The 27,467-nt window shown below is 36.3% G+C and overlaps 1 protein-coding gene across 2 annotated transcripts in view; it reads right to left on the minus strand.

Moving 5' to 3' along the window:
* Nucleotides 1-27,467, minus strand: part of cdh9.S (cadherin 9, type 2 (T1-cadherin) S homeolog) — a 92,880-nt gene that overhangs the window by 32,424 nt on the left and 32,989 nt on the right. The window contains exons 3-4 of one of the 2 annotated variants that reach the window (XM_018269496.2): nt 13,265-13,559; nt 5,317-5,436 (exon numbers count right to left, since the gene is read on the minus strand). In XM_018269496.2, coding sequence (XP_018124985.1) covers nt 5,317-5,436; nt 13,265-13,559 — 415 coding nt within the window. Of the gene's footprint in view, nt 1-3,298; nt 3,437-5,316; nt 5,437-13,264; nt 13,560-27,467 lie in introns of those variants that run through there. The other variant, XM_041567649.1, reaches the window with a different exon arrangement.

The raw sequence follows: 27,467 nt of genomic DNA on the forward strand, positions 1-27,467 counted from the left end.
AATCGTCAGACAGGCTGGGTCGAGGCAGGCAGATATCAAGAATCGTCAGGCAGGCTAGGGTCAAACTGGGTTGTCAATCAAGGGGTTAAGCAGGAAGAGTTGTCGTAGGCAGGCAAGGGTCAGAATACAGAATGCAGAATAGTCAGGAACAGGCTGGGTCAAACACGGGTAATCAAACAGACTAGATACAGAACAGATCGGATGCACAAGGCTCAGGAAACCACTAGAAACAAGTTCTATCACTGGCAAACTCTGAAAGTCCTTTCCCCCTATTTGTACAGTTTGAATTTGGCGCCATTGCGCGCTGGCGTCATCACGCCAGCGCACCTGCCCCTTTAAGAAACACAGAGGCGCGCACCCAGAAAGTCAAGATGGCGCCGGCACCGAACAATGCGGTGGGCGTCCCCGCTGCACAGGTATTTTTATTACACAAATATATAGAAACTTACTAAAAATATTATGTGACTGCTACAATAGGTAAAACACATTCTCTAATGATATACAGGTAGTATGCATGAGGAGTCTGCTTAAAAGTATTAATGATAATATGTTACCACTATTGGTACTATATTATATGGTTCTTGTAATCTAATGAATATAAATTACCAGGGCTTCATTCAATATCTGTAACTAAAACAGGCACACTTAAAATGCTCTGCATATTTTTATTGAAACTTTTATGTTGACCATAGTAAAATATCACTATGTGTTCTGATGTCTACTGAAGTATAGGCAAAAAAGAGAATCCATTAAAGGGAATCTGTCATGGGAAACATGTTTTTTCAAAACGCATCAGTTAATAGTGCTGCTCCAGCAGGATCCTGCAGTCAAATCTGTTTTTAAGATAGCATGCTGTTTTTTTAATACAGTATTTTATATTTTTTTATATTTTATTTTGAAATCTGTCATGGTGCTAGACATGTGTTTCGCCTCCCAGGACTCAAGACGTGAAAATTCCTGTGTGTGCTCTGATAAAGTTCAGTCACTCTTTACTGTTAGTGATGGGCCAATCCGTTTTGCTTCACTGAAAAATTAGTGAAACGCATTGAAGTCAATGGGCTCAAAATAATTTGGATGTGCGTCAATTTTTACATGCACAAATTTTTTGTCCAAATTGGTGAAACGCATTGAAGTCAATGGATATCAAAATAATGATGTGTGAACATTTTTAAAAGTGTAACGTTTTTGTTGCAGTGAATGTTTTCGGAGGAGAATTTTTTGCAGTAGTTTCATGAAAAAATTTGCAGATGGCAAAATGTGGAGTCCATGACTGGCTAATAAATTTTCCTATTGCTAACTTTGATACCACCACCTCCTTTTACCCATGAGCAACCAATGAAGAGAACAATGGAAAGGTAACAGGATAACAGCTCCTTTCACAAGTGCATTGCTAAAATGTTTCCATACCCCACCTAGTGTTAAATAAAACCCAAGCTCAACCGCGACTTTTCCAGTTACACTGAGTAGGAGAAACAAGAATTGAAAGTAGTTCCATTGTGAATGTATGGAACCTGTTTTCCAGAATGCTCAGTGTCTGGGGTTTTCCAGACAAGAGAGTCAAGTACAAGGTACTGTTTTATTATAACAGAGAAAAAAACAATTTAATTATTTGATTAAAACGGAGTCTATAGGAGAGGCCTTCCTGGATTTTAGAGTTCTAGTGGGTTTCCAGATAAGAGATCCTGTACCTGCATATCATTTCCTAATTTTAAACTGGTTTTGATCTACTGTAAGCATGTATTTATTATGTATACCCTACTGTAGCCTGACAATATTATAATGTTATGTAATACACTTGGCTTTTATAGGCCAATACTTTAATTATTAATGTCCTTTAGTTTATTACTACTACACTACAAAAGTTCTGCCATTAGTGTACGTTATGCTAATTCATTTTGAACATTTTAATATAAAATATATAAAATAACAGAGTTAGCAGTTTAACTAACTATAAAATAGTCATACTTGCTATAAATTATAGTAATTGCCAATTTTACCATAAATGTTATTGACATAAATGCACAATTTAAGCATGATTTAACCAAAACATGTCAATTTTGTCTAAAACAATCCCAGCTATAGTCTGCTTTAACTAACACTGCAACAATAGGTTATACAATAAGGCCTTTAAGACATACCACTCTAAAGCCACCACCACTTTTAGCTTCTCCTGCGTTCTACTATCTAGCCCTTAAATACTATTGTTCTATGAATTGCTACTGTGCTTGCTTACTACAATTGCCTGTTGTACATATTGCCTCTGACAACATTTCTGCCACTTTACCATGAACTGCTGCCTGAAACTGCCAGCTATGCCATCAGCTGTTCAGTCACTTCACATATGGTCATAATTTTTATTGGGAACATTTGACTGGACCTTCTACTTTAGGGATAACTTGAAAAACATTAAACAACCATACAACATTTAGTTTTCATCTGCTTTAGAAACAGGCAGTGGCAGAGGTATATTATAAAGCAGTCTGAATCTGAACAAGTGAAACAGCAAAAATACGGGTCACTCAATCACTCAACTTTCTGTTGCAGTTCTTGTGCATAATGCCTTGTTATGTGATGACAGAAATCACAGGTATAAACTGGCAATTAATAAAAGTGTGTCATTTATTTTGGCTCCACTAAAGTATACCATTATTTTGAATACAAGTCAAAAGCAGCCCTCAAGTGATTTTTTTTATGCTGTCTGCCTGCAATGCCCTCTAACATACTTGTAAAGAGTGATCATTTCCCCTTGCAAATGTCTTTTTTTCCAGAGAAAACAACCTCAACCTTAACCTTGAGTCTACCCTTATAGTTTAAATCTGCCAGCCCTTTACCAATTTATTCACAAATCTTTGCACTCTCTCCAGCTTAAAGACTGGAGCTGAAAACTGCACTGCGTACTCAAGATGAAAATTTATGAATACTTTATTTGCTTTCGTAGCCATGGAATGACACTGCCTGGAATTACATGACCACGCAGAACAAAGGGTGGCTGTTTAAAAAGTTTTATTAACAAAAAATATTACATCTTATTGTGTTACAAAAAGCCTGTTGCGTGTCGTGCCCATCCTGGGCACTTAATCATGGGATAGTGAAACAGTCCATAAGCATACTATTTAAAAAACAAATAGTCAATCACAAAGAGTCCGGCAACATCCAATCGTATTGCACCAAACAAAGTGCTGGACCAAAACAGCATATAAAAGGTTTTTGTATATTTAAAGCTTTATACATCACATACACACAAAATGCAATTAACATAAGTAGAATAAAGATTATGGGCATAGCTATACAAACTAACCCTAAAATTCAAGTATAACAAGACATCAAATTCCAAGTTGGTTCCATTTGGCTGTCTAGTATTGAAGTAGAAGATCCACTTTGTTTCTTTTCTTAATAACTCAGCCACCAAATCGCCCCCTCTGAGGCTTGGGATCAGTCTAAACCCGTAACTGAAAAATAAGTAAGTGACCTATTAGAACAGTCAGAAAAATGTTTTGCAATTGCTGTTACATTTTTCATAGTAATATTATTCAAATGTTCTCGTATTCTATCTCTTAGTGCTCGCTTAATTTGACCCACACACTGTTTGTTACATTTAATACAAGTTATAAGCTATATAACTAATTTGGAATTGCAATTAAAGAATTGCTTTATGCTACAAATTTTTAGAATAGGATGAAGAAATTTATTTTGCTATTTTTACATATTTACACGTAATACAACAAGACAGGGAGGGGCACGAAAGCAAATCAGGCTTTTTGTAACACAATATGGTGTAATATTTCTTGTTAATAAAACTTTTCAAGATGCATTTTCGACTGAGGTCCAGTTTGTGCCAGCCTTTCTTCTGCATAGTCATGTGATTACTCTCCTTGGTTGAAGGTATGGGGCATGTGCACCTGGACCCACCGTCATCCATAGTGACTGGAATTCTACAGAAATGGTGTTTTGTATTGAATGTGCACTATACTGCCTCGAGTTAGACGACTTGTTATCTACAAAAATCCATACATCCTTCTCAATTAAGGATGTATAGCATACATGTACTTTATATTATTCTAGCAAAGTGCATAACTTTGCAATTATCAATATTAAACCTAATTTTTCAGTTTACTGCCCAGTTTTATAATTTTGTCAAATGTCTCTATAAAGTGGCAGCATCCTTCATGGAACTTATAGTTTTGCATAATTTACATTCATCAGCAAAAATACAAACAGTACTTTCAATGCCCACCTTCAGGTCATTAACAAACAAGTTAAAAAGCAAAATGACTAAGTACAGACCCATGTGGTACTCCAGTAACAATACTGGCCCAATCAAAAATGTTCATTTACCACCACACTTTGCAATCTACCCTTCTGCCAATTCTCTATCCAAGTACAGATATTGTGTTCCAGGCCAATTTCCCTTTAATTAGTAATTACCCTTCTGTGTGGTACTGTATCAAATGCCATCCAGAGTCAATGTTCCTTCTCACCCCCTCAAAAAAATTAAATTGCAGTACTTTGACAAGATCTGTCTCATAAAACCTTGCTGGCACAAACTCACAGCATTGTAATCAAGCTAGTCATGTATCCCATCCCTTATTATCCCTTTCAAAAGCTTTCCTACCACTGATCACAGACTAACAGACCAACCACCATATGTAATAAAAGGCACTAAGTTTGCCCAGGAGCAGTAACCCATAGCAACCAATAAGATGTTTGCTTTTAAACAGGTGACCAGTAAATTCTATCAGCTGATTGGCTGCTATGGGTTACTGCTCCTGGGCAAACTTAGTGCCTTTTTTTACATAACCCCCCTATAGTTTTCAGGCTGAAAATTGGATCCCTTTTTTAATAGCAGCACCTCATAAGCATTTCACCAGATTTTTGGTACTATACCAGACCTCAAAGATTTAAAAAAAATAAATGAACAAAGAGGTTTGTCAACCACATAACTAAGTTTTTTAGTACCCTGGGATATGCATCAAGTCCCACACCAGTGTTTACCATTACATGTTCAAATCTCTTTTACATTTCCTCCCAGAGTGTTCTGATTCAGAAAAACAAGGCAGAAAGTAACTGAATAGCAAATTAGTTGAGTAACTTAGAATAGAAACAAATTCCACTCAAAATGGTATATGCATAAACTTTTCTATGGTAAAAAGGTGATTTTTTTTTTATAAAGTCTACCTTCATTGACTACATGGTATACATAGTATATATATATATTATACATTGGTCCAGATATCAATGATTCTGGAACTGGTTAATTAAAAATATGTGTTTCATTAAAATGGAAATAAATGAGTAATACAAAAATTAAAGACAGACCTGATTCAGGATCTATTGAGAAATATGGCTGTCCTTGAATAATGCTGTATACAATCTTGGCACTGTTTCCATATGAAGGGTCATCATCATCTAAGGCAGTTACCTGAATTACAGAAGTTCCTGCAGGAAAAATAAGAACATCATCATAGTTATCTCCATTTTAATATTTTTTTATGATTTAAGAGTTTTGAACAAAATAAATTTGTATTAAGCCCATCAATAAAACACCACCAAATGCAATATACAACTATAATAAACTAAGGGGCAGATTGAAAAAATTCAAAATGTTTATTTTTTTTTTACATTTTTTACATTGAGGGGCAGATTTATCAAGGGTCGAGGTGAAAATTAGATTTTTGAGGTAATTTTAGAGTACTTTGACTAGGGAATAGTACAAATTCGAATATAATTTGACAAAAATTTGAAAATTTGAATATCAAAATTTATATGTAATATTTTTTTAAAAAAAATTTGACTTAGACTATTCGACATCTAAAACCTGCCAAATTGCTGTTTTACCCTACGTTGGACTTTCCAGAACCTATTTGGAGTCATTTGGTGGACTTTGAAAAAACAGTTTTTTTTGGAAAATACTTCGATTTGAATTCAGTCGAATAAAATCCAAACTCAAATCAATCGTTTGAATACAGCTTATTCACCCAAAGTTAAAAAATTTGATTTATTTTATTCAAATTTAGAGGTGATTGGAGTTTTAAACAGCTTCAATTTTGACACTGGTGTTAAAGTCAATGGTTCTCTGAATAGTGTTGTCACGTGGCGAATATGACGTGATCGACTTTTCGGGCATGCGTCCAAATTTTTTGACGCAGGCGAATTTTCGGTGGAGTTTGACAAATGTATTCTCCATCAATGAAAAGGGGACCTTTGCCGCGAATTCGCGCCAGGCAAATTTATTCGCCCATCGCTACTTTTTGTCCCAACTGAAATATGCTCAACAAACAGCTCCAACAAGACATACAGTTTGATCTTTTTCTGCATAAACTATCTGATTCTAAAGATAAAACCTTATTTCCTTAATATACCAAAAAGGGGTAGAAGGATCTAAAATTTATATAAACATTGAGAATAACAAAGGGATCACAAATCTTTCCATAGCTTGTAAAGCCCAAAAAAACTACACAATTGTATCCAGATGGTACAGATGTCTATATAATGTTTACAATCTGTGCTTGAGATGCACTAAGGAAGTGGGATTCCCATTCCACATCTGGTGGTCTTGCTACACACTTAAGCCTTTCTGGGACTAAATATTCAGAATAATTCACTTGCTAACTGGGATGGACTTGCAACCTGATCCTTCAATATTATAATAGAAAAAGTTTTACCTCATAATTGTGGATCCACCAACCCGCCAACTGTAACTGAATGGTTTAAAGAAATGTGGAATACTATGCAAATGGAATAATAGCTCAGCTCTGTACATGAGAAACAAGAATCGTTTACAAAAATTTGGGCAGCCTGGGCTACATTCTCAGAATCAGAACAATATAAGCAATTACAACCGGACAACCGGACTAGATGTTTTCTTCACTTGTAGTTTTAATTAATGTTCGAAGTTGCATTGAATAAAGCATATTTGAGATACGTTATCTCTTCATAACAAAAAAAGAGACACTGGTGTGCAATATAACAGTGTGGCTTAACTGTCTTAAAGAGATCCCTGTATTACCTTGAAAATGTTTGACAAGGGGACTCCTCAATTGACCCTTCACCTTCAGCTATCCCATTGAACCCCCTTGTTACATATCATAATGAAATACAAGGAGCCAGAAATGGTGAAAATGGCCACAGCATTTATTCACATTTTATCAAATAAATACGACCATGCCAGCCTCACCCCAAGGCAATATTCAAAGCCAGAATTCCATAAGAGATCGCTACTATGCTATGGCACTCCTGACTTGAGATCAGCACTATATCCACCACTGAGTATTAGGCTGCCTCTACCTACAGAGAAGATGGCCCCAAACTCTGCTACAAGCAAGAGCTGCATCTCCCACCATGAGAGAAATTCAGCAGCCCTGCTGTCGGTTCGGAATATGCAGTGTGTCGATGATAGGAAATCGAAGCTGGCTGTCACCTAGCACAAGCAGTAGTAGTGTTGGAATCAATCAACCCACTGTGCAGTCACAAGAGAGAACCTCCTTTTTCCCTCTTCTAAATTTAACTGTGCAGTACTCTGGCAAGGTCATACCACTGCTGTGACAAATAAAACTTAAAATACATTATCATATATACAGTGTTTTTATACAGAGGAAGGCAAAAAACCCAGCCTGAAGCCACTGCCTCAAGAGGCAAAAAAGAATCCTTCCTGACTCCAATGGCGATTGGAAACATTCCCTGGATGAAGCATTCAACATTCATTAAACATGAATAATAACATGCAAACTCCATCACTACTCAACCAAGTGGCTTTTTGAGTTCAACTGGCATTTAAACCCTTAAATCAGGAGTGCCCATACTTTTCTAATGCAAGGTCTACTTTTATTGATGTTGTCCCATTATAATCTACAATCATAAAAGCATTGTTAGCATATTGCTCCATGGAAAATATTACTTAAATATTGTTTTATGAGAAAATGCTTTATTGCTGTATTTAACAAACAACTATTTCTTGTGTAACCTTAACCCTTTCCCTGCCAGCCGTTTTGTCCTATATGCAAACATCTACTGCCAAGCAGTTTTTAGATATTTTGCACTCTTTCACTTTAAGGGCCTTTGCTGGGGCGGTCTTTTAGTTTACCCAGGAAAACAATATATTGTTTTTTTCAGGACAACCTCAACTTTCAAAATATGCAAGAATTTTGGTGTAATTCTACTTCTGTAAAAAAAATATAGGCTTCTAAGTGTCCAATAAAATGAAAAAAATCATGTTTCACAAAGAACAATCACATATATCAGAAACATCATTTACTTTATGTATGAGAACACAGCTGATTTGGAAAGGTCTATGTCTCCTGAACGCAGCAATACCAAATATATATAGTTTTATGGAGATTTCTCACTTGTATAGATCAAAACCTACAAGCAGTACACTACCAAATTTCCAAAGCACCGCTCCCCAAACGGCATACTTCTGATTTCAAGGCCAAACATTCCACTAACAGTAGGTTTACCCTAGAAAACTACCCATTATTAGAAAGAACAGATTCTGGTGAATCAAAAATGGATAAACATATCATTGTACTCCAAACTACCAAGTTGCAATTGTTTCCTAAAGTTATAATGTTTTATAGAAATTGGTGAATTTTTTGAAAAATTACCTCAAAGCTTCCAATCTACAGAATCATATCTCCCACACATCATTAGGTATCAATGTAAAACACCACAAATATGAAAGCCTGGGGTCCAATGAACAGTTTGATGCCCAATATGTATAGGTGTACCCAAGCACGTGGCATATAGGGGGCCCCAAATGGAAGACCCCATATGGTCTGTCATTTCAGGTACTACAAAATCAACACATTTACATCGTTTGGGGGGGGCAAAAGTAGAAAAAAGTAAGTTCACACCAGAAAACCATATATTTTCGGAAAGTACACATTCCCACGAATCTAAATTGGGTATGCATGTCTTTGTACTACAAAGTACCAAGCCGCAAACCATTCCTAAATTTGGTGATTTTGGCGACATTTCCAAAAATCACCTCAAAATTTCTACCCTGCAGCATCGTATTTCCCACATACTTTTAGGTATCAAGAGAAATCACACCAAATATGAAAGCCTAGGGTCCTCTGAACAGTTTGATGCCCAATATGTATAGGTGTACCCAAGCACGTGGCATACAGGGGCCCCAAAAGGAAGACCCCCATATGGTCTGTCATTTCAGGTACAGCAAAATCAACACATTTACATCGTTTTGGGGGGGTGTCAAAAGTAGAAAAAAGTACGTTCACCCCGAAAACCATATATTTTCGGAAAGTACACATTCCCTCGAATCTAAATTGGGTATGCATGTCTTTGTACTCCAAATTACAAAGCCGCAAACCATTCCTAAATTTGGTGATTTTGGCGACATTTCCAAAAATCACCTCAAAATTTCTAGCCTGCAGCATCGTATTACCCACATACTTTTAGGTATCAAGAGAAATCACCCCAAATATGAAATCCTAGAGTCCTCTGAACAGTTTGATGCCCAATATGTAAAGGTGTACCCAAGCATGTGGCATACAGGGGCCCCAAAATGAAGACCCCCATTTGGTCTGTCATTTCAGATACTGCAAAATCAACACATTTACATCGTTGGGGGGGGGACAAAAGTAGAAAAAAGTACGTTCACCCCAGAAAACCATATATTTTCTTAAAGTACACATTCCCACGAATCTAAATTGGGTATGCATGTCTTTCTACTCCAAAGTACCAAGCCACAAACTATTCTTAAATTTGGTGATTTTGGTGGCATTTCCAAAAATCACCTCAAAATTTCCACCCTGCAGCATCGTATTACCCACATACTTTTAGGTATCAAGACAAATCACCCCAAATATGAAAGCCTAGGGTCCTCTGAACAGTTTTATGTCAAATATGTATAGGTGTACCCAAGCACGTGGCATAGATGGGCCCTAAAATGAAGCCCCCCCCCGTATGGTCTGTCATTTCAGGTACTGCAAAATCAACACATTTACATTGTTTTGGGGGGGGGGGGGCAAAAGTAGAAAAAAGTAAGTCCACCCAAGAAAACCATATATTTTCGGAAAGTACACATTCCCACGAATCTAAATTGGGTATGCATGTCTTTGTACTCCAAAGTACCATGCCGCAAACCATTCCTAAATTTAGTGATTTTGGTGACATTTCCAAAAATCACCTCAAAATTTCCAACCTGCAGCATCGTATTTCCCACATACTTTTAGGTATCAAGAGAAATCACCCCAAATATGAAAGCTTAGGGTCCTCTGAACAGTTTGATGCCCAATATGTATAGGTGTATAGGTGTAAAGTTTTTTGGGAGCTTTGGCATCCAATTTACAGGTAGGGCCAGTAGATGTTATAAAGGAGCCTCTGCAGAAACTTCCATCAACAGAGAGAGTGAAAGAGCAGCAAAGAAAGTGAAAGGGCTTGTAAGCAACACTGACTGGCTTAGTATAGCTCAAAGCAAACAAGATTTCCTGATTCCCCTAATTCTCTCCAAACTTCGAATTCCCTGTGTTGGCTGAAGGGGTCGGCACCTCTCCCAATAATAACGAAGTCAAGAAGGTTACCAAACACAAACGGCAAGTGTTGTGGGGAGATCCCCTGCATTTTTATTTTGTCATATGATGTATGTAACGTTTTGGGGCGTGCCCCTTCGTCAGACTTGGCAGTTGGATTTCTACAGGTAAAAGCTATTGCAATTAGTGTCTGCCTGTTCTAGTGGAGTGTACCAAGAAAGGGTTACTGTATTATATAAACTTGCAACTATTTCGGTTTTTAGAAACACAGAAAAAGTTAAACCTGTTTTAGTATCCCACAACAAACAGTCAGTAGTTAGTATTTCCTGGTCTTCTGTGTGAAGAGTATGTTACATTACTAAAGATTGTTTGCAAATATAGAACAGATTAAAAAGTGTTTGAACATTTGGCAACTGTGTACAATTCTAAACAAAATTAAACAACTCATGTTGTCAGCAAAACACAAACCTTAATGGGTAAGTAAATGACTTGGAACTCTATTTATACAGTGCAATCTTCCATTTCACTGATGAGTTTTCTTAGGATATGTTGCATGCTTATCATTATGTCTAGTAGGAAGCACTCTATTGCAATGTATATTGAGCTGTTTCTGTTTCATACAATAATGTATAAAAGTCTTTTCAAAGAAAGCTTATGTAGAAATTGAATTCTGAAATCAATGTTACCTGTATTGATTCTGGTTAATAGTTTCTTCTTGCAATTGCATTAAGTAATTTTATTTTCCAGTGTAATTAAATGATGAAAATAATACAGCTTGATGTGCAGATCAAATTACAAATGAAATGAATGTTATATAACTTGAGCGCATTTCATTCATATAAAATCATTAGGCTAAAGAAGCATTAGTTAATCACCATTATTTGAACATTTGGTATAGACAGATGGAGACCAAAGGACACCAATTTGTTCTCTTGATCATAGTTTACATATAAAGGGGTCCACCACCTAAATTTGAATTATAAACACAAAGCAATTACTGTGATAGAAGGAAGATAGTATTTTTAATAATGAAAATACTTCCCAGTCTTTTGTGATTATGTTCTCATATTCGGAAGGTGCTCAAATCCACAAACTCCGTTGCCCTGGAGTCCAATGCCTAGTAACATATATCAAATGGTAATAGAAGGCACTCAAGTCCAGCAACTGTGCTAAATAACTTTTTTGTTTATTGAGATCTCTGCACAAAACGTTTCGGTGGTTATCCTGAGGAAAGGGGAACAACCCATGAAACAATGTGGATCTGAGTGGCATCTGTTACTGTTTGATATGATTTTTAATACATATAATTTGAAATCTAAGGCATCAGAAAATTGACTACCAAAATATGCAACCTCCAGAGCACTGTGCATATGCGCAAACATTGGAGCGCCGAACGCATGCGCTACTGCAGCACAAAATCTCTAAGTGGCAGCCAATCAGGGGAGCAGGGCAGGCCCAGTCCAACCCTGTATTTATATATATATATATATATATATATATATATATATATATTATATATATATATATATATATATATATATATATATATATATATATTTCCCAGACCGGTTTTTAAAAAAATAAATAGTTTAATCTTGCTTCATTATTTGGCAAGTAAGGGTTATAAAGCCTTACTACAGATATTCTGAAATCATGTCAAATTTAGGTCCATTATCAAGATCACTTTATTTATGTAAAAGTCTAATACTTTTTGTCCCCTGATAGATTTGTTGTAATTGCAAAATTGCTGATTCACCCACCATAACAACTTTTGACATGGCCAGTCAACACTTCCAAAAACATATGTCTTTCTGGGGTGAGTATAGTTTTTTGTATCTTTACCTCTCATAAAATTCTGTAAATGTTTTAATTTTGCAGTAGCTGAAATGGCACAAATGAAACATCATATGGGTCTCTTGATTTTGGGGGCCCTATATGCAATGTACTTAGGTAAACCTATGCATATTGGGCATCAAACTGTTGAGATGACCCCAGGCTTTTATATTTAGGGTGTTAGCATATTTTGAAAGCTTAGTTTGTCCTGAAAACAATATATTGGGTGGATTAAAAGACCTTCTCTGAAAAGGCCCTTAAAGTGAAACAGCTTAAAATGTTAAACACTGTCTGGCAATAATTGTCAGCTAATTGTCAGCTGGAAGTGAATCCGTTAATTCAATGTTAGCTGGAATCAAGTTCAAATTACTGTTTTGGTTTTACAAAGAAAAAGGAAATATGTTAACAAATTTTGAATTATTTAATTAAAATGGAGTCTATGGGTGACAACTGTCCTGTAATTCATAGCTTTCTGGATGACGAGTTTCAGGATAATGGGTCCCATACTGTACCTGTACTTAGTTTGCTTTAACACTGCATAATATGTTTTAAACATGCTGGTTTAGTTTAGTTTTAATAGTTGGAGCACTCTAAAACAAATAGTATCCCTTATTAAAATAAACAAAAACAATGCGTTACACATAATTATAAAGAAAGAGCAATTACTTTCTATTCTTTCTATTTCTAAGGCACGGAAAAGGGAATGACTAACAATCTGTAATATGTTAGAGTAACATAATTCTGTGGGACGTTGGACCCCATTTCCTGCATTGTAGAACCGTCAAAGGTACATCCAAACTCTCCTGTTAGTATTTATTGTCTTGTAATACATATTCAATTTCCAGGGCACAGTACATACTTGCATGAAGTCATTAGACCACATTAGAAATAAACTTAATACATTTTAAATAGTGAGAATAGAAGTTTTGTCATTCTATACTTACCTACTTCAGACATTTCAGAAACACTTGCATAATAAACATCCTTTGTAAACTTTGGTTCATTATCATTAATGTCATGAATTTTAATGACAAACTCAGACTCAGGTTCCACTTGTTTTCCAGTCTTTCTATCTATTGCCATAGCACGTAACACATACATTGACTTTTCTTCTCTATCCAGTCTTTTTGCAGCTTGGATATCACCAGTATTTTCATCGATAACAAATACGCTACCAGCTCCATCTCCAGACAGTATGTATTTTAAATTTCCTTCACCTTTGTCATGGTCAGTATGTAACTAAAAAGAGAAAAAATAGAAACAAGAAAATATCTTAAAAATATATTACAGCATTTCTTCCTTCTGTTTTTAAAATGAGGCATCTATGGCATTGACACACTGACAGAGAACATACCAGGCTGGGTCGAACAAATTCTAAAACCCCTAGTAAGACATACTACAAGCTATTTACAGGGCACCATCTCCTAAACAAATGAAAACATAAGATTCTTACCAGAGGGCCAGGGGTGTTTCTGCCATGCTCCCCAGAATTTACCAGGGGTGCCAAAAAGTTGCTCCTGGTAACTTTTAGAGCCGAATTTCGGTTATGAAACCGAAATTTCAACTTTTGTTTCGCAGAAAGCGCAATTTCGCTCTCTGCACTAGCGATGCGCCCCCCGGACAGACGTCAGCGATGCTAAGGTAAGTGCAATTGGCAGGGGGGGCGGCATTGCAAATATCCCCTCAGGCAGCGTTACAGCTGGAAATGCACCTGCAGAGGGCACCATTTTGGCAACAATGGATGTGGAATCCATATACACCAACAAAGCCAACAAAAATGGACAGCCTACTATCTGATACTGTTGTAAGCCTGATTGAATTTACACTTAGAAAAAAGAGCAGGGCTGGCTAGCACTCAAATGGATCCACAGGACCAAAATATTTTAGTCAAAAAATATATATTATTATTCAAAGTTAAAAGAGTATACTTGCATTTCCATCCGCCCTAGGCGTTTCATACCCACTAGGGCACTTAATCACCAACAGGAAATGAGCATTTATACAAAAAGCAACAAAAAAATAAAAGAAAAAAGCATAACAGTCCTTAAAGAGACAGCATAGCATATTTAGCTATTTGTAGAGCTACAAGGCACACTGCAAAAAACAAAAAACAAAAGGCTACATACTATATTTCCTGATCCACTTATTATAACAAGCTCACTTTTAGGACCCACTAACAATGCAACCTACCCATGTAGAAGGAAGAGATGCAAGACATGCCCACACATCCTCTCCTTACACTAGAGGAATAATATGTACATGGCTACTACACTTGCTCATCCAGCAATGTGGTTTATGCAATAACATGCACTAAATGTCCAACAAGAGGCATTAACATTAGAGAGACTGGACAAAGCCTCAGAAAATGGACCAATTACCACCAGTTTACAATAAACAATAACATATTAGACACACAAGTAGGTATACATTTTAATAGTTCCAACACAGCCTGTCTGTTATTAAAGGCAATTTCAAAACAGAAAATGAACACAAAGTGTGGGAATACATACTTATGCAAACCTTTATGATTCTGGAGACAGGACTGAATTAAGGGTCATGGATTTATGGATAATTACCTAGACTAAAAACAGATGCATACATTTAAAAAAAAAAAAAAACGAATCTGTGGAAAAACAAACTGCTACAGTAATCTACTTCACACCTTAGGTCTAACTCGTGCCTGGTCTGGACTTTGGATAAGCCACTTCCCCATATGTCCCCATTTCTACTTGTAATACAAATGATGTTTATGTGTTTTTAATTTTGTCCTTCACAGTTTTTATTTTGTATACAAAATTCTGTATATATGTTAGAGCCAACATAGTTTCTTTGTAATCAGATTTGAAGAATTAACTGAAATGTTCTGAAAGCTTGATGTGATGATCATCTTAGTTAGCCTTTAGCATTTATCACCTTTACACCACTTTTGTTATGCTTCATATCAAAAGTTTTACCGTATTTTCAGGTAGAACTTTTTTCAGCTGGCTAACACGGTACAACAAACTTTACCTGGAAGCATTTCTTCCCTCCTGAAAAATCTGGATCCATACCCCCAAAATTAAAGAAAACCTATTACTAAAGATCCTGCAGAACCAATTCTTAAATATAACACAGTTGGCCCTCCCTATGTACTGTATGTCCAGTTTTACAGTATCTGCCAGTGGTCAGTGATCAAAGACAAACAATGTGAGATTTCAGGAAAGGTTTATGGAAGGTTTAAAAAGACTATTATTTAGTGACTGCACTGCTTTGTTAACTTTTATTTGCTTTAAAACAACTGTATCTGTGCAGAGGTACATGTTGCAAATTAATACCTACAACATGTTCACATTTCTAGAACAGATGGCATTGCTGATTGGCAGTTTCAATAGACACTATTAACTTGCACAACATGACAGTCTGCACTATTTAATATGCAACATATAGAGAGAGGTAATAAATGCAAGATCTTTAAAAATGAACAATATTTATATATATATATATATATATATATATATATATATATATATATATATATATATATATATATATAAATATAATGTATACTTTAAGTAATAGATTAGCAATTAAATATTTTGTCACCAAGGCTTCAATATCAGGCAAGCAATGTTGGCATATAAATCATGTAACATCTTAAAAATAAAGTTGCTTAGTTTTTGTTCTTTTTGTTCAAACTTTTATTGAACTACTGTATATGGAATGCAATATTAAATTATGAATCAATAAACACATCAAAGTAAATGTTATGCCAAATGACTAAAAGTCAGATTTAAAGCGGTAATTTAAAATGACATTTTCAGTAAATGGAACTGTCTATTAAAACCAGGTTTATTCGTTTTAAAAAGGGCATAAAAATCTTAAGGGTTTTTTTTCTAATGTGACTTCTGCCGGAAGCAATGCAAAATAATGGTATCGAATCTGGCATTTGCATGGTGTAAAATTACACACAGATTCACCATTTCTTTTACACAGCTTTTCATACCCCCTTTTGTTGCAAATTTTATTTTACACAGCGTAATAAATATATGTTTACTCATACCCTTGTACTCATTTGGAGCACCAAGAGCAACTATGCAGAACTACAAGACTGGTATCTGTCTGTTCCCCCAGTCTGTTATCTCTCAACCTGCAGTACATGGGGTTCAATTAAGATTCACAAGTACAATTTCAGTCTAGAAAAATGGGCACAGTCGCTGCATATAAAATGGCATTCATTAAACTTGTGTCCAAAGCACACTCCTTTCATGCCTCTATAGCTGTGCTTGGAGCCAGTGTGGGTCATTTATAAATTTCACGTAGTGCATATTTATTTGCAAATTGGTTGTACTGCCAATGTTTTTTCCTGAACACTAAAATACTGCACTGCTGTGCCTGTCTTTTGGGTTTTTGTGAAATATTCTGTGTTGTGAAAATTTGTCTTACCTGAAATTTTACTTTTCTTGAGTCCATAAGGCAGCGCATAAGATATGGGGAAAGCTCTGATCCAATCCCCTGGCAGGGCAGAAAAAAGTACAACCAATCAACAACCCTATAATACACCCCCATCATAGCTCCCAGCAGGGTTAATTTTCAAGCTAAAAAAGTAGAAGTAACCACACCAGACCAACTTGATGCATAAATATTTAATAGGGAGGGATAATTGTGCTACCTTAAGGACTCAAGAAAAGGAAAATTTCAGGTAAGACAAATTTTCAGTTTTCTTTACGTCCTCCAGGCAGCACATACATATGGGATTTAGCAAGCTACTATGCGAGGGACCATTTCATTATGACTGAAAAGCTGCTTTTAATACTCTGCTGTCAAAGGCTGCTTCTTGAGAGGCTGCAATATTCAACCTATAATGTTTGATGAATGTATAAACATTGCTCCAAGATGCTGCTCTGCAAATTTCATTAAAATTTACAGATTTCTCTGCCCAGGATGTGGAAACAGCCCTAGTAGAATGTGCCTTCAACTAAGAAGGACGTTCTTTCCCTGATACACAGTATGCCAATGATACTGTATTTTTTAACCATGAGGCAATAGTAGACTTTGCAGCTTTTACTCCTTTTTTCCTTTCCTTTCTGTGAATAGAACAAATAGATGATCTGTGGATCTAAATGGCTTTGTCGTATCGATATACTGACAAACACCTGCACATATCCAAAGTTCTAAGCTTCCTTTGCTTAGCATTTTCCGATTGCTGACAGAAGGCAGGTAGAATTATCTGAGCATTTATTTTTGATGAGGAACTTTTGGAGTAAAATACGGTTCTCAGTTCCACTTTGTATAAAAAAGTTGTATAAGAGGGAATTGCTGCTAATGCTTGTAACTCCCCAACTCTCCTTGCAGATGTAATGGCCACAAGAAAAGTCATCTTCCAAGACAAGTGCTTCATTGATGCCATCTGCAAAGGTTCAAATTGCCTTTCAGATAGCAGGGACAACACCAAATTTAGATCCCACTGAGGAACTATCGAATGGATTATTGGCCTAAACCTCAAGACTGCTTTCATAGAATACGAGAGTGCTGAATCTTGAACTTTTAAAGTACTGGGTTTCAAACCTTTACCCATCTTGCAGGAAATGAAGAATTCCAGAAATAGGACCATTTTTTGCAGAAAGATCTTTTTCTAAACACCGTGAGGAAAGAACTTTCCAGACTCTCCTATACACCTGGGTTGTGGAGGGTTTTATGGAAAGAGTATTTACAACCTCTTGGGAAAGACCTTGATCCATCAATAATTCCATCTCAATCTCCAAGCTGCTAGACTCCATTTGGATGGATCTGGGTGTTTTACCTGCACTTGCAAGAGAAAATCCTTTTTCCATGGAATCCTCCAGAATTCTCCCTTGGATAGGAACATGAGATCTGAGAACCAATTTCTCCTGGGCCAGAAAGGAGCGACCATAACTACTGAGGACTGATCCTGCCTGATCTTTTGCAGAACCTTTGAATCATGGACAATGGGGGAAAGATGTACAGCAGATTGAATGACCATTGAATCGACATTGCATCCACATATGTTGGATTGTCTGACTTCCTTAGTGAGCAAAAGAAGGGAAGTTTCTTGTTCACCTTTGATGCCATTAAATCTATCTCGGGTAGACCCCATCTCTGCACCAACTGATGAAAAATTTGACTGTTTAGCTCCCATTCTCCTTGTCTCATGTGTACTCTGCTGAGGGCAAGTTATTTGTTCCTTTAATATGGACCACCTGGATGGACTGCAGATTCCACTCTGCCCAATCCATGATTTTGCAGCACTCCTTCATTAAGAGAGGTATTCTGGTCCCCCCTTGTCTCTTGCGATACAACACCATTACCAGGTTGTCTGAGTGTATCAGAACATGCTGATTCTTGAGCTGCCTGCTGAATTTCCTCAAAACTAATCTGACTGCTTTGAGTTCCTTGAAAATTGATGAGTGAGCTTCTCCCCATGTCGACCACTTCTCTTGTATCATGCGGTCTTCCAAATGAGCACCCCACCCTATGGCAGATGCATCCATTGTCACTGAAACAAACTTTGGATTCATGAAGGATTTTCCTTGAGACAATTACCTGGTGTTGCACCACCAAACTAACTCCTTTTTCAAGTTGACAGAGACCAGGTCCTGTCCCACTTCTGCAGAATTTCCTGTTGAAGGGAGCGGATTTTTCGCCCAAGGAATGGCCTCTATCAAGCTATTATCAGGCCCACAACTCTCATTGCTTTCCGAAATGAGACTGCATGAGAATGTCTGAATGTCTGCAGCAAGGGAATCCACATTGCTGCAGGAATATATATTTTCATTCTGTCGCATCTTTATGACTCGCTACCTTTCTAACTTCTTTTATCAATTTTGAAACTTTCTACACAGGGAAAAGAAAAAGTTCATCTTTCTTAGTTTTTGAGGTTGAAGCTGAGGAAGACCTTGATTCCTCCAAATTACTGGATTCTGATTCAGTGTCTGACTATTGTAATTGTTCCCTAGTGGCAACAGAAGCAGTTAGTGTTGAAGATTTTATTTCAGTCATTGTATCAGAAAGAAACTGCTTAAACCATGTTAGAAATTCTTCCTTAGACACAGGATCTTTTGCAGGTGGATGTAAACATGCTTCACATTTACACCTTTTATAACTTTCAGGCAGAGGCTGTTGACATTGAACACAGACATTGTGTTTTAATTTCCTCTTCCTTTTTCCCAATATCCTAGGTGTGTCAGATATCTAGAATAAGAGTGACAAACGTGTAATAAGCATATGTACACATAACCTTACAATGACTTGCAGCCTGGCAGCACTGACCGCAGAAACAAGCGGGAACCAGCAGCCACAAGTATGTACACCAGCATGGATTAAATACCCTCCTGGGAAGCTCTCAATTTCCCCCTGAAGTGATAAAAACCTTTCAATCCCCCTGAGTGACTCTATCCAGTCTGGCTCTTCGGACCAGAGGTCCCTTTGAAACTTCCTACACTGGAACAGGACAGAAAAAAACACTGCTGGGAGCTATGAGGGGGGTGTATTATAGGGTTTTTGATTGGTTGTACTTTGTTCTGTCCTGCCAGGGGATTGGATCAGAGCTTTCCCCATATGTATGTGCTGCCTGAAGGGTGTAAAAAAATTAGACTTTAGAAAATAACCTCATTAATACATTACTCTTATACAGCTTTATACATCTAACCATGTACAGGGCACATCTATTCACTGTGTGCCCTGCACAATGCTTGTATATGAGCATCACTCTGCATTTGAGCTATACCACACCTTTGGTGGCGGAGAAAATATTTGCGAAACAGTTTCACAAATTGTGAATTTAAATTACTGCAAACACTATTTTCGAGCACAGTCACCACACTCACGCAAACACCTGTCTCATTAGGGTTCCATTTGCAAAAATTATCTCACAATGCGGATCTGCAAAAAGAAAAAAAAACTGGACGGCTACAGCTGTGGACTATTTTAGCATTCAGGAAAAAAACATAGGCAAGATAACCATTTACAAATGATTGCACAAACCTTATAAATACAGTCCAATGCCTATTGGGGCAAATTCACTAACCAGCGGAAATTCACCAGCAACGGCTTCGCTCACAGGCGAAAATTTGCCACAACAAAGCTAATTCAGTAAAATGCGAAATTGCGTCCAGGGCGCCGAACGATGATGAAGTTTCACTTGCGTTAATTTGGCGAGCAAAGTGAAGTTGCTCTAGCGTTGGCTAATTTGCATAAAGCGGGAAGTTACATTTCAATGAACGTATATGTTGCAGCAAATACATTACAATACACAAGCCCAGGGAACCTTAATAAAAGAAAATGTGTTATATTTGCATATATATATATATATATATATATATATATTATATATATATATATATATATATATATATATATATATATATATATATATACATATATATATATATATATATATATATATACATATATACATATATATATATATACATATATATATATACATATATATATATACATATATATATATATATATATATATATATATATATATATATATATATGTTATAATGCCCTAGACATGTGCCCAGTGTATAGTTTATGTGTCATATGTAAGGAAATGTAGGGGGGAAGCCGGGTACCCTAAAAAAAATGTACGATCTTTTGCAGCCTATCACCCTGAAAAACTGAAAAGTCGCCAGCATTTTTTTGGGACAATTATTTTTGAGGAACTCCTATCTACTCTATTGCACTTCGCCTGGTCTGGCGCAAGAGGTAACATTCATTAAAATCCGCATCTTAGTGAATTTGCATAGTTCCGTCCATTCGCCAGAGCGAAAATTCGCCTGACGTTAGAGTGCAAAGTAGCACTACAGTCTATCTCCTTCGCTAGCAAATTTACGCCATCCCCATCAGTAAATCGGTGAAGTCCCAAAATGACGTCACGCTGTCGAATTTTCACCAGCATTAGTCACTTTGCCCATTAGTAAATTTGCCCCTTTGTGTTTACTATAGTCTTTATCTAGGGTATGCATAAAATCTGGGAATTGTGAGCACTTAGACATAACCCTACATAGGAAATAACAAAGAGGATTTACAAATAAAACATAAAGGGGGGAATAACAGTTGCAAAGAGAAAAACTATTTGCACAAATAACAAAAATTAGCATTTTGCAATGTAATATTCATTCTTAGATATTGCATCTAGAAGTTTAATTGCACATTTCACTACTTTTAAGAAGTACTTGAAGGTGTTGTAATCTTGTAGAGCACATAGGAACTTTTTAAAAGTTTTATTACTTAAACTGCACAGTGGCGCAAACCATGAAATTTACAACCTTTCTTCCACTGTTGGAAGTGGTTGATAAACAGTTTCCGGGTTGGCAAAAGCTATATTAAATTTGTGCAAAGGAAAGTTTGCTTGTGTAAAGGCATACATTTTTGCATTGAAAATAGTTTTTCCATTACCGACTTACATCATTCCCCCGAAATTACTACTACTACTACTACTATATGTTAGAATCCCTTGTATTTGTTATTCTGCCTTACATGGAAGGATCCATTTAAATCTTTTACATTACACCAAAATATTTATTGATTTATTTTGTCTACATCACATCTGGTGAGGGAATACAGTAGAACACTAAATGAGCTACAGCAGAACTTCTCTTCTGTCATGCAGCAATTATCAAGTCTTCCAGCTGCTTAATGCTGCCACGCACAATCTGCTTAAGGTTCCTGTTTACAATGATAATTTCTAATTTTGGAAAGTGTCACTACATTCCTTGGACAATCATGCCATTACATTTAAAAAACTGTCAATGCAATCCATCATTCAGTTACTGTAGATAGACATACTTTACTAATTTGAAAGCAATTATTTATGAATGTAAAGTACTTTCCGATCTATAAATATACACAGTGCATTGGGATTGATATGAAATTTCAATCAAAATTATAAATGCTGAATACAAATTAAATTATCAGTCTATTTGCTCTGATTTCAGTAGGTCTATTTTAATGGAATAAAAATATTTTTTATCATATAAAATATTAATGCTAACTCTTATTTTTGGCCTTGATTGCATTAGATGGGAGATTGGGTTGCTCCATTTTCTAGGAAGAACATTCCTATTACCTATGACTATATTGTATTGCAAGGGGCTTAAAATAATCAATTCAGCATAAATTGCAAGCAATATACCGTAATATATTTCTTATATATGCCTCTGATCTTACCATGTATGTATTTTTAATGGTTTAGAGGTTTAGCAATGCAATTGATCTCATGTGCCCACATGCTGGTACTTAAACACATACCCCCTTATGTAATAAAAGGATCCAAGTTCGCCCAGGAGCAGAATCCCATAGCAACCAATAAGATATTTGCTTTTAAACAACTGACCAGTAGTTTCCTCAAATTAATTTTTTGCTGAAGGTTTTTTTTGTTCCCCTATAGTACAATAACTATGCATTTGTTGAATTGCCTTCAGCACTGTCACTGAACTTTAAGGGCCATAGGAATTTAGAAATTAACTGGATTCATCTCTCAAAGCAATCAATTCAATTGTGACAAATTGGCAAATTGGAAGAACCAAAAGGCTTTGATAAAAGATTCAGTTCACACTTTTCCTGACTGCTGCAATTCAAGAGAGAATCACTAAAACTGTATAATATGCAGAGTTTATACCAATCTTTCTCATATCTTGTAGGAAATAATGCAATTGTCAGAACTGTATGTGGGGCTTTTGGTAGTTATTTTGAGGATATAAATAGCTTATACTGTCAGAATTATGCCACAGGGCGGCTTCATTGAATTCATCAGCCCGATGGAATTAATCCCACAATCTTTTTCTTGTATATATTCTATGCTCTAACTGGGTGCAGGGAGGAAAAATGAAATTACCATGATCTACAGTGTGGGGAGCTTATGCTTGTTACTAGTGATGGGCGAATTTGTTCCATTTCGTTCCACAGAAAAATGTGCAAATTTCCTGCAGAGAATTTGCGAAACGCAAATTTTCATGCCTGCATCAATTTGCCGGCGTTAGAATTTATGCCGGTGACTATATTGACGTCAATTTGCACGCCTATTTTGTCCAATTGAATTAAAGTCCATGGGTGTCATTAAATTGTCACTGGTGTCAACATTGTCGGCGGCGTCAAACATTTTTTTTTTACTTAGTAATTTGCGCAGAAACCCTGTATAATTATGCTGGTAATACTAGCTGTTATTATCATAGTATTTTTGTTGCCCTATGAAATAGGAGGAAAAACTGCTTTGCAAACAATAATGTCATGTCAGACTTTTGCCTGGCTGTATTGAAAACACTTTGTCACATTTGGACAGCATTTCTTTACTACTAGAAATTCTCTGGCTATAAACTGAAAATAGAACATTCCCCAAAAAGAGTTGTTCAGCCATGGGTTACCCCAAAAAGTTGCTGAACTAAAACTCCCACCAGCCTTCAAAGTATTATTCAGGGGGCTCCTTTTGCCTATAACTTCCTTGAAGATGTATTAGAGCTCACTCTATTAAAATCATCAGACATCATATGTCTCTTCATGTATGATTTGTGCAAAAAACAGTTGTTTGATTTTTTTTTTTTGTAGTGAAACCAGTTATTTGAGTGAGCTATAATATTCTCTGCTAGGAAAGGAAGCCCCCATATAAGATATATTGGATCTAACTGTCAATGAATATCTGACACCCAATTGCTGCAAGTAGACAGAATGAAGAGAAACAGACGCTGAGAAAAGGATATTGAAGATAAACTTAAAATAATGCAGAATATTTAACTGATTGTATTTAGAAAGTTTTTTTATTTCAGTGTGATAAAGCTTATTTTCATTTTCACAATAGTTCACATCTGTGAATCGTATGTGTTCTGGGTACACCTGGTCCTTTTTTAATTGTTCGTGTGATCAGTACTAGAGTCATAAAAGCAAATGTTCTAGAATTGAATATTGAAACAGCAGTATGTTCGCCTTTCTGATATTTTTATTACAATATAATATTGCCAAGCCAAAATTGTGCAGTAATCTCCCCATGTTACCTAACGAGAAATAGTGCTTGTATGCAGAATCCTTTTGCACCTGTTATTATATTTTGGGCTTCCTACTGTGAAGAGCTGGCATCAATATAAGAACATCAAACTCTGTCTAAAAGAAAAAGTTCCCACCAGAATAACTTTGTTCTACTTAGCCCTATATAATCTTCCTGCATGTCCCCACTGCTCCTAACCCCTTCCTACCCTTCAAATGTTCTGCTTCTTCCCTCTTTCACTTCCTTCTCTGTACATGCCTAGGTACACTATCACTTCCATAGATGGGTCTCTATGGAATACATCAGTGAGATTGTTATAGTTTCTCCCAGTTTAATAATATTGATTTTGTCTGTGTAATTTGATACATTTCCATTATGATATGAATAATATATAATACTATATAAATCCACTAAAATTTAAAAAAGCTTGATAAGTCTCTTTGAATAACAGTTTGAAATATCTTAGTTTAAAAAAAAATGTATATATATTGTGACAGGGTGTTTGGGCACAAAAGGCAAAAGGCACATAAAAGAGTGCATTTAAACTGCATTGTATATGCTGCAAAGGAATATTTGGCTCAGGTAGGGTTAATATTCCCTCTCAGACAGGTAATTAAGTGGCAGCTGAGAGAGGATCTACCTGTCAATGTAAAAGAGCTGTGTGAGCACAGTTCAGGGCTCTCCAAACACCTCCTAGAGTGGAGGGAAGTGAGGGGCTGTGGACAGAAGGAGCTTGGCTGCCAGCAAGAGAGTTCTAGAGGTTGGAGCCTAAATCCCTGAACTGGCAGAGGCTAGTGAGTCTGAGTCCCAGGAGGGTAAGCCAGCAGGGCTGAGTGTGAAGCCCAAATACTTCAAAGTGCAAGAGGGTGAGAGTTTCCAGAGCGACCAGAGGGGGGAAAACCCTGGAATGTATTTGCTGAACTGTACCCTGCATGTTCTACAGTGAAGTTGTTGAACTGTAACCTGAACATCTTTTCTGTTGCCTTTTCGTTGGGAATGCCCAGTGCATAATAAACCTGTGTTTTTGTCTGAAGTTTCCCTGTCTCTTAGCTCAAAAAAAATCCTATCCTAGCCTACCAAACGCTAATTCCCCCATAAAAGTGCATGTGCAGGCCAGTGGCATGTCACAATATATATACTATTTACTATGGGTCGAATATCGAGGGTTAATTAACCCCCGATATTCGACCATCGAAGTTAAATCCTTCGACTTCAAATATCGAATTAGAAGGATTTACCGCAATTCATTCGATCGAACGTTCGAAGGAAAAATCGTTCGAATTGAACGATTCAAAGGATTTTAATCCATCGATCTAACGATTTTCCTTCGATCAGAAATTGCTAGGAAAGCCTATGGGGACCTTCCCCATAGGCTAACATTGGTGCTCAGTAGGTTTTAGGTGGCAAAGTAGGTGGTCGAAGTTTTTTTTAAAGAGACAGTACTTAGAATATCGAATGGTCAAATAGTCGAACGATTTTTAGTTTGAATCGTTTGATTCAAAGTCATAGTCGAAGGTCGAAGTAGCCAAAAAAAGACTTTGAAATTCAAAGTATTTTTCATTCTAATCCTTCACTTGAGCTAAGTAAATGTGCCCCTACATATATATATATATATATATATATATATATATATATATATATATATATATATATATATATATATATATATATATATATATATATATATATATATATATATATATATATACTTTGTATGTGTGTGTATATATCTAAATATATATATGTAGGGGCCAAGAAAAGCTGAAAAAAGGTCACCCTAGACTTTAGTTTTCTCCCAAAGCTGTGTTTCAAGAGGTCTCTCAGCAGGGCACAGCAGGTAAACGACTTGGCTGTGTGAGGAACTCCCAGAGGAGCTGGGAGTGCTGCCTGTGTCTGCTCGAAGCAGAAGGTGAGTGGAACCGTGCATTGGTCGAGCTTGTGAGTCTGGCTAAGAGAGTGAGGGAAGCCTGAAAGCTGAACTCTAACAGGAAAGTGAATACAGGGGTGAGCCAAACTACATTGTTTTGTTGTGCTAGTCACTCACAAGGGGCCCAGTCTAGTCAGGGACTTCTTAAAACATTTGAAGATAGGGCCCAGTAGGCAAGGTTTTTGTTTTATGATTTATCTGTCTGTTTAAGAAACTGTTTTATGTTTAAAAGTGGGAAAATAAACTGGTGTGTTTTTCTTGAATACGCCTGTGTCACTGTCTTACTGCTCATTTGTCCTAGGCTGCCTGCCTACCATTCAGTAATTCCCCCATAATTTACATTTGCAAGCTGTCAGCATGTCACAATTTATATATATATATATAAAATTTGAATAGTTGGATGGATTCATGGTGGATTCATTCACACAACAGCATATTTTTGTTCTTTTTTAATTTTAATCATGTTCCTACCTTTTTTTCTGAATTTTTTTGTAACTAAATACTGTATAGTCTAGCTGTAAGAGGGTTACATCTGTATTCAGGCAGTGCTTTCATTCAGCCAACTAAATTCCAATTGCGGTTTTTATTGTTTGAACATTACCCTTATTGGCTATACAAAGTGATGAACACGTTTAATTTTCAACTTAGTTGTGACACAGAAACTGTAATGACTCTCACTGCAATGCTTTTATAGTTGACTTCATATGTGCATTCATTTATCATTGTAGCTTGGTCAGCTGTTTGCTTTTAAACTATTATAGACATTTTACCTCCTGAGGTTTGCAATCATTTAGCCACTGAAGAAAAAAGCTAATTAAAAGGGAAACATTGTTGCTAGTCATAACTTGCAAAAGCATTCAAAATCACTATTATCATTGAAACATCAATTTTTCTTGCCCTGCTGCATTGCCCTTTCCGGTTTTGAGTGGAACGGTTATTAAGTCTCATATATTTTGTCTTCATAAAAGTAGAATAGTTTAGTCATATAATTTGGTCCTATAAAATACAATTTTTCTTTCACTTCAAGAAAATAATCATGACCTATATAGAGATAGTCATCAAATGCCAATTAATAATTTTGGATTACAAATACAATTTGATTACTAAATAGAATATTATTTATTGTGCATGTAACTATGGCTATGATGGCTAAACCCAATCAGACCATATTGAAATCCTAGACCTGGAAGTATAGGTTGCATTGCTTATTAAATTCTTCTCAATATCTCAAAATCTT

The sequence above is a fragment of the Xenopus laevis genome, chromosome 6S, assembly GCF_017654675.1.
Source record: "Xenopus laevis strain J_2021 chromosome 6S, Xenopus_laevis_v10.1, whole genome shotgun sequence".
Taxonomy (NCBI): Eukaryota; Metazoa; Chordata; class Amphibia; order Anura; family Pipidae; genus Xenopus; species Xenopus laevis.